The sequence below is a fragment of the Thunnus albacares genome, chromosome 6 (assembly GCF_914725855.1).
Source record: "Thunnus albacares chromosome 6, fThuAlb1.1, whole genome shotgun sequence".
Classification (NCBI taxonomy): domain Eukaryota; kingdom Metazoa; phylum Chordata; class Actinopteri; order Scombriformes; family Scombridae; genus Thunnus; species Thunnus albacares.
In genome coordinates this window covers 2,665,727-2,674,287 of record NC_058111.1, presented here as the reverse complement: position 1 = coordinate 2,674,287, position 8,561 = coordinate 2,665,727, and the positions used below count along the sequence as shown (strand labels likewise).

The 8,561-nt window shown below is 42.5% G+C and overlaps 1 protein-coding gene across 5 annotated transcripts in view; it reads right to left on the bottom strand.

The window, feature by feature from the left end:
- Positions 1-1,508: 1,508 nt before the first annotated feature.
- Positions 1,509-8,561, bottom strand: part of plekhg2 (pleckstrin homology domain containing, family G (with RhoGef domain) member 2) — a 126,281-nt gene continuing 119,228 nt past the window's right edge. For 3 of the 5 annotated variants that reach the window (XM_044353718.1, XM_044353719.1, XM_044353720.1), the window contains exon 22: positions 1,509-6,286. In XM_044353718.1, the coding sequence (XP_044209653.1) occupies positions 3,631-6,286 (2,656 nt within the window). In that variant the 3' untranslated portion in view covers positions 1,509-3,630. The remainder of the gene's footprint in view (positions 6,287-8,561) is intronic. The other 2 variants (XM_044353721.1, XM_044353722.1) reach the window with 1 other exon arrangement.

Genomic DNA, 8,561 nt, shown 5'->3' with positions numbered 1-8,561 from the left:
AAAGGGGGTCAGAGTTCATATTTGGAGTGCCAAGCAAAACTGAAACTGTGAGTGCATGTTGCACGTATCGAATAGCTGCAGCTCACTGTTATATGTATAATAGTTCACTCTGCTGCAGCTTCTCAGCACAATCAAACACATGAAGCCCACAGAAATGTACAGATATGCTCTAATGACACAAAGAAACTTTACAAACTCTGTCTGTTTGTTTGTCTGTCAGGTTTTATTGACTTTTCTCTGTGCCAGAAGCAGGAAGTTGTGCAGAATATTCTATTATCAAACGTCCTACAAAGTGAGGTTGTTTTTTTTTTTTTATATCACCAGTACAATATCCAGGTGTTTCTCATTCATGAGTCACACAATGTGAGTGAGATAAGAGGTTTGTGTTTCTGCGGGTAATCTGTCCTGCAGTGTGTGTGGAGTCATGGGTGGAAGAAACACAAATCACAAGGAAACGTGCATGAAGTACAGCTTATGACAAACAATATCTCTTATCGTGCCAGGTCAAGTAGCTGCAGTGCACATCAATACAGAGTTCAATCAATATGTAGTTAGTTAGACACTGTGAGTAAATGTACTTTATATTTAAAGGCACAGTACATTAGAATTTACAGTAAGGCACAGTGGTACTTATTGAGCAAAATGCTAACTTTAGCATGTTAACATACTCAATTTTATTTTACTAATTAGCACTTAGCTGAGGCTGATGGGAGGATTTGTTTTGCAAGTATGACAGCAAATTAAAATTTTGAAAAGATGAAAAGTCAGAGGATCACCAACGTTATGAAAGTTAATCCTCTGGTGAACCAAATTTCATAGCAATACGTTCAATAGTTAAGAGATATTACAATTACAAAGTCAGCCTACTGTCACCTGAAGAATATATCAAGAATTAAAGGACTTATGTCTCAGCAGGATTTGGAAAAACTTGTCCTGCATTTATCTTCAGTAGACTTGACTACAGCTGCAGCTGATTCAGACGCTGCTGCTCGAGTCCTCACTAAGCCCAAGAAAGTGGATCATATCAATCTCACTTCTCAGATCTTTACACTGGCTTCCTGTCTGTCAAAGAATCGATTTTTTAAAAAAAGCACTGCAGAGCACTGAATGGTTTAGAGCCAAAATACATTTCTTATCTGCTGTTATGAAACATCCAGACCTATCGGGTCATCTGGATCAGGTCTGGCTTTCTGTCCCCCAGACTAAAAACTAAACATGGAGAAGCAGCGTTCAGTTTAAATGCTCCACATATCTGGAACAAACTCCCAGAAAACTCTCAGTTCTTTTAAATCACAGCTGAAGACTTTTCTGTTTGCCGCCTTTTAATTAAACCAATTTTGAGAGTTGATATCTTACACTGCACTGTAACTTTTATTCTCCTCTTTTATCTGTCTTATTCCCTTTTTAGCTTCTTTTTATTTCCAAATTTAACACTTTTTGATCGTATTTAAATGTCTTTTTACCTGTGTTGCCTTTATATTCTGTCTTGATGCCTTTTATGCTCTATGTAAAGCACTTTGAATTGCCTTGTTGTTGTTGAAATGTGCTGTACAAATGAACTTGCTTTGCCTTACGATGATGCAAGATATTTGAGTCTGGACCCGACCGACAGACTGACGTGGACACAGTATCTGTAATAAAATGCACGAGTCACTGCGTTTTTTTTGGTTTTGCACCACACAACTTTATTTTCCATACATCTCACTGACTCTATCAGGGTTCCTGCATGAAGACTTAATATGAAGACTGTTAATATTTCCCTTTTCACCAGCTCCCAAAAACATGAAGTTCTCTCCAGTCTGTCACCAGCGTCCTGCAGAAACCAAACAACTCATTCAATGATTTTCATATCTGACCTCCACACGTTCAGTTTTACTGCATTCATATTCATAAAAGTCCTTTGCTCAAATACTATTTTCACTAGCAATTCATTTGTGTTTTCTTTCTATTTTTTGTGGAAACTGAAAACTGTGTAAATGGTGTTTTCTTTCTTTCAACAGGTTAGACAACTTTTAAATGGTTGGGGACATTAAATCTGTTTTTTTTGGTTGGAATTGATGAAAAACCAAACACAGTGAACCTTAAACATCAATCATCAGCTGTAATAGGATTTGCCTGATGCCTGCCTGGATTTTTATTCTTGCCAATAAAGCTCATGTTTGGATCCAAACCAGAAATGAACTAATCCAACAAGTATTGTGTGTGCATCCAGAGCCTGATGTATCTTATTCCTCTATGCTGTAGACCTCCGTTGTTGTCCAAAAACGATTAAAAACACATCAGTGAGCCACAGAAAAATATAGAAAATTGCCAGATTGATTTTTTCATACGTGAATTAATCAATATGTCACCAGTGTGTAACCTGAACACTTGAGTCTGTTTTGACTCCTGATGATCAGTATTTCGGCTTGATGCTGAGGTCATGAGGCTGTTTCTGAAAACCCAGTGAAGCTCAAGATACAAGGTTTCTGAAGGATACTGACAACAGGACAGAGTGCAAAGTCAATGACCCAAATGAGTACATCAATATGAGAACAAACATCACAATACACAGATATCCGCTTGGTCTGAAGTTAAAGGAGAACTTGCCAGACACGTCATTTCAAACACACACACACACACACACACACACACACACACTTACACCCAAGAGCTGAGGACACTGTGCAAAATATCAACATAACGTTAAGGATATTAAGTGCCAAAGAGAATAAGACTAACTTCATAAATAAACAATAAAATAAAAAGAATAAAAATGGTTAAAAAGATAGATTATTAATAACCACAGTTAACTTTAAACACATGGCGTCAGAAAACCAGAAATTGATGTTTGTTCAACAGAATATAGAAAAAAAAAAATAGAAGCAATAATAATAATACATTAAGTAACTGTGATTGCATACAGCACTGGTTGGACCTTCAACATATCTGTGTTTGCAGGATTAGCAGAAATGGATGTACTCCAGCTCATTAAAGTTACTGATTTAACTGTCTATTATTATCTAAAAGTCCATCCAAGAAGTCATCACATCCACAAAAAAAAGAGTCTGTTCAGAAGCAGCAAACTGTCCAATGAACAGACTTCAGACTGGTTAAACTGTCTTTAAACTGTCACATCCTGCTGAGGACATTCAGGGGTTTTGGGTGTTCATCAAGCAAGAGGACAGCTGCGTGATTCATCACCATTGGTGGCAACGTATTCCTTTACTTTTTTACAAAATTGGGATCTTTAAAGAAATTCCATTAGCATCTATTCAAAGTCATTAGCCCAGATTGAAAAATATGAAGAGCCATGTGCAGGTGGATTTTCCACTCTTGAAAAGTCTAATGTTTAATGCTCAGGTACTAAGATTCAATGTGTAGTCTGCATTACATGTGACCCCAAACGTATCCCATCACGATCAGGGGAATGTCTTCACTCATTATGTCCCTCGGGGTGTGAACTTATTCCCAAGCCAAAGTATCCATCGCTTTGCTATTTGAGAAAGCTTTTCAACTTGGAATACTTTGTGTCTCTGTGGTGAGGGGCCAACTCACGTGTGGATGTTTTCTCTAAAAAAAAAACAGTAATGCCTTTTTTTTCGTTGCATCACCTCCTCAGGCCACAAAAGAAAGAATCCTGTCTGTCTTTCAAAGCCTGTTACAGTTCTGAGGAAGAGGGGAAGGAAGGTGTGAAAGTCCATTGATGCTTACTCTCCTCGCCATTTGCGCCTGTCCTGATCCTCCAGCTCCGGCTCCACCCTGGAGGGTTTGGGTCAGGCTAACTTGGGCTGTGCTGAAGGAGGTTATCCGGCCACTTCCAGCAATCTGGAGGTTGACTGTGGTGGCGTAACTGGTCTTCTGGTTCCCCAGTTTGGTAGGAGAGGAGAGGGCAAAGGGTAGGGGGGATGAGCTTGAGGGCAAAGGGGAGGAGACTGAAGGTACAGGAGGCGTTGTGGAGGCGATTTGGACCTGAGGCTGGGGTTTGACTTGGTAGTTTGGTTGCTGGTAGGGGGCAGGTGGAGGGGAGGTGATGCCTGAGGAGGACAGGACCAGGCAGGAAGAGGCAAGGTTTTGTTCACGGGAGGGCCGGGCAACGTAGGCGCAAATCAGCTGACTGCGACAGCTACCCTCCTCCAGCTCTGGGTCTCCCCATTCTGCCTGGCTGTCTGATGGAGTCGGAGAGGAGAGGAGGGTGTGCGAGAGCGGGGAGAGAGGAGAAGGAGAAGAGGCGATGATGGTGGAAGTAGCACTTGTATCGAGGCTATCAGTTCCATTATATTTGCTCGAAAGCTCCCGTACATCTGGCCAGGGCACGCTGGTGAAATGCTGCCCACCAAGGGTGCCTTTCCCTGGAGTAAGCCTGCTAAGGGAGTTGGGGGACTGAAGTCCAGCTCGGGGGCTGAGGCAGGATGGTGAGCTGCCATACGAGGACCATCCACTTCTTGGACTGGTCGGACCGGACTCATGCTGGTCAAAGGACCCTCGACCACTACCACTAAAACCAAGGGATCTACGGCTGCCCTCTGCCCAGGAGCGGCGCAGTCCACTAGAGTTGCTCCGGGCCGGGCTGGGGGTTCTGTCTGCGAGGTTGGAGGACAAAGACCTACGGAGGGTTTGTGACATTGTTTGGGCCACTGGAGGCCAGGGTGCAGATGGGGAGGAGGCTCTGGAACTATGCAGTGGGGCAGAAGAAGAAGAGGAAGTGGGGAAGGAGGCATTCTCCAGTGTTGGTGATCCTAAAGAGGAAGCAAAGGAGCGAGAGGGAGAGGAGGAGGTGAATCGGGGGTTTCTAGGTTGAGGTGCTGCAACATTATTTGTCCAAACATTCACTGACACGCCAATAGGAGGCGGGGAGAGGATCTGAGGGCTTGAACATGAGGAACTTGCTGAAGAGGCCCTTGGAAGCTCCAAAGTGAGACCAAGTGGATTATGGGAACTTACGCCTCCTACTCGTGTGCTCCTGGGGTGGGGAGGTTTGTTTGCCATGGGAGAGGAGTAATTATGTTGAGGAGGTGGGGAGCAGAGGCGAGTAAAGGAGGCAGGGCTTGGGGAGGGAGATGGAGACTGAACTCTTGAGCTAGGTTCAGACGCAGAAAAAGGCCGAGCTACACGGTTGTGTGACCCCGACCAGAGAGGATCATGGGTTTGTTGTTCTACAGTAGCATTAGCACTACCATTAGCTAGTGGCGCCTTCTGTGGACTGACTGACCAACCCCCATTACTGACAGCACCATTAATGCTGCAGATGCTGGCATTACTTGCATTTCTGATCACTGCGGTGAAACCAGATAAGCCAACATTGTTATTGTTGTTGTTGTTAGGGTTTTGTGATGAGTCAGTTTTGGAGTGAAGGAATGAGGCACAGGAGGAAGAGGAAGAAGCGTGGGGAGGCCTCATAGATGGGGAAGGAGAGCGTTGGGAAAGAGAGGGAGGAGTCGACTGCACAGGTGATGGAGAAGGGGACCGGAGAAAGGATGGTGGACACCTTGGATGTTGGTACCCATCTACAGTGCACCCTAACTGGGCATAGGCAGGTGTGCTGGAGCCTTGCTGACCAGGAGGGAGTTTAGGTGAAGGGGAGCGACGTCGTAGATGAGAGGACGGTAAGGAAGGGGTGGAGGAAGGGCTTTGGTTTACTGTGTTTGAGGGTTGGGCTTGATGTCGGGCAGCATTCTTTTTCGCCATACTCTGACTGATGGACTGGCTGATACAGGAGGCAGCTAACGATCTGCTGAATGCAGACGAAGATGCTGTGGGGGAGGAACATGGAGGAGAGCGGAGGGAAGAGGGCAGTGTAGGGGAGGAAGAAGGACCTGCTTTCATGGATGAAGACCTCCCAGAGGAAGAGGAGGAGGAGGAATCGAACGCTGGGGAGGGTGTAGGAGAAGAGGCAGGAGGAGCTCTCATGGAGGAGCCCCTCCCAGAAGAGGGAGGAGGAGAGAAGCAGGGAAGAGCCCTGGGGACAGTGTTCGGGGAGGTGAAGCCTTCAGCAGATAAGGGGGTGGGAGAAGGTGCTGCAACGACCCTGAACGGCGAGGGGCAAGGAGACGCTCGAACAGAGGAGGAGGAGGAAGGTGGGAGGGAGGGTGAGGTGGAGAAAGCTCTGATGGGAGAAGGGGAGCTGTGTTTGAGGCTGGGTCTGAAGGCTGAGGGGGCTGTGGTGGGGTCTGCATCCTGGTTAGATCTCTCCACCAAGCCGGGTGTCTCCAAGGACGGTCGGAAAGAAGAGCGGCTGCCTGAGGGGGGGCTGGCGATGGGCGCACTGGTGGGGGATCCTGAGCCCTGCTGGTCTGCTTCCCTGGAACTGACAAAGAAGCACAGATTTTTTAAAAAGGACACAGTTATGAGCTTGCTATTCAGTTTTTGACTGCCTGTGTCTAATGAGCTGTAGATTTGGTGATGTTGGTTTTGTTTTGGTTGTTGGTTTACCTGTATACAGCTCAGGCAAGACCTAACTTAGACTAAATTCAATTGTCATTTCATAAATGGGGTATAGTATGAAAACTGCTGATGCTTCTCTACACTTCATCTCTACTATAATCTGCTGTAGGGATCCAAACTGGTCCCCTTTGTTAGTTTTTCTTTGGAGTGTAAAAGACTTTGTGTTACAGGAACCTTTAAAAGTAAACTGACCTCTAACTTTTCAAATAAGAAATATCAGGAGATCAATTACTTTCTCTTGAATTTAACTCTGACAGAAGCTCACCAAAGGATAATAATGGTGAGTTTTAGACCTTTGCAGAAAACACCAGGATTTGCAAAGTTTGCCTTTCAGCTCAACAATACAATATGTTAGCACTGATAAATCACAGGTTATCACAACAGAGGTCTCCACCTCTACAGAGATCTTAATCTGTCAAGAGACATGGATTTATGACACGCCAGAGGCACTCACACATTCTTTCATGGACTCATTCAAAAAGAGGATTTAAAAAACAAAAAACAAAGGACCTCTTCTTTAAAAAGGACATTAAGTAAAAACGTTACACTTCTTCAGAGTCGATGAGATTAAGACAGTTCATTATATTCTCTCTGTTGAACTAAGTTTGATTCAATGCTAATTAAGAATGTAATCATTCTTTAAGCCAGAAATTATTCATCTGGAGATGGTAAACAATATTGTAGTCTAACCCTGAAGTTTGTGTGACTTAAAATGATTTAGTTATTAATTTATAGATAAATATCTTAAATTACAGTGTGACCATACTATCCTCCTGTGGTCAGTAGAAGTAGGATTTTGAGCAACAAATGGTATGTATGTTTATGTATCTGCAGTTAATTTGCTGTTCTAACCTTTAGATTTACTAAGTATCAGACATTTACAGTTTAGATAAGTGAGGAATTAATATTCAGTAGTCATAAAATAGAATTTTGTTAACATTAAAAAGTAGGTTTGTTTGGTATGTTTTATTAAAGCTGAACTAATGGCTCAGCAGGTAAAAGTACAGTGGCCTGGACACACTGCAATTTAAGAAAACACACTCAAATAGACAAAACACTTTCACCATTCTGATAGCACAAATGTAGCATAATAAAACATGCTTCAAATACAGAAAAAATAGGTTAGTTGTGTTCTCAGTTTTGTTATGTTTTGCATGTGTTTTGTTAAGTTGCACTGCATTGAGCTCTCAGGGGCACCGTAGAAAAGGGAATGGGTAATAAATTGTGACCATTAAAGAAGATCTTAACAGTTTTTGCCTGTAGTGAATTTATAACTGTTGTTAATTAAGAAAGGTGTATTCATTGATAACTTTACATGCCTCTCTGATTTCTTGAGTTTGCATTTTGAGATATATCTGACTTATGTAGAAGCCTCGTAGGTGAATTTTTTGAGTAGTTAACTGCCAGGCAAAACTAAAATCTAACATTAGGAAAAGAAATAAAAGACAGAAATGTGCAAAATATGAATGTTTGGCTTGGTCAAATTGGAACTCAAAAGTTTTTGTTGGGAGCTCCATTGAAGGGGCCAAATACAATAAGAGTAGCAACCACAGCTGCTCGCAGCTTTTGTGCTGTTGTTTGTGTTTCATACATGCTAATTTTTCTTTAGCAAGGAAAACAGTCTAAACTTCCTTTATCCCACACACGTACAAAGAGTTCTGAATGAAACAAATGTTATTAAAAGACAGTGATGTGCTTGTCAGCAGATCTATCAATAACAACCCGTGGAGACATTCTGTACTGCGTTGTTGCTATTTGGCATCAAGAAAATGGTCAGAAGAGCCCCAAGGAATCTTGAGGAGCTAAGTTCTAAACACTTTAGCATACATTAGGGTTTTAAAACATCTGTTGATGCTCATGCTTAAAGCCAGTGAAATAAATCAAAGTCTGATTAAAGAGTCATTGGTTTCTATATTTAACATTTTGTATTTTGCTTTATCAAAAGAAAAATTACCAAGCACATGACGGGGGCAAATGTTAATTAAATCTTCTACAGAGCGCAAAGATTTGGACCACTCAGCTGTAATGATTAAAAAAAATCTGTTCTGTTCAGCATCTATTTTCTGTACCTTGACAGTTGCGTTTAACTTTGGACTATCCAAATATAGTAATATAATAGTTTTTTTCCCAATTGCATG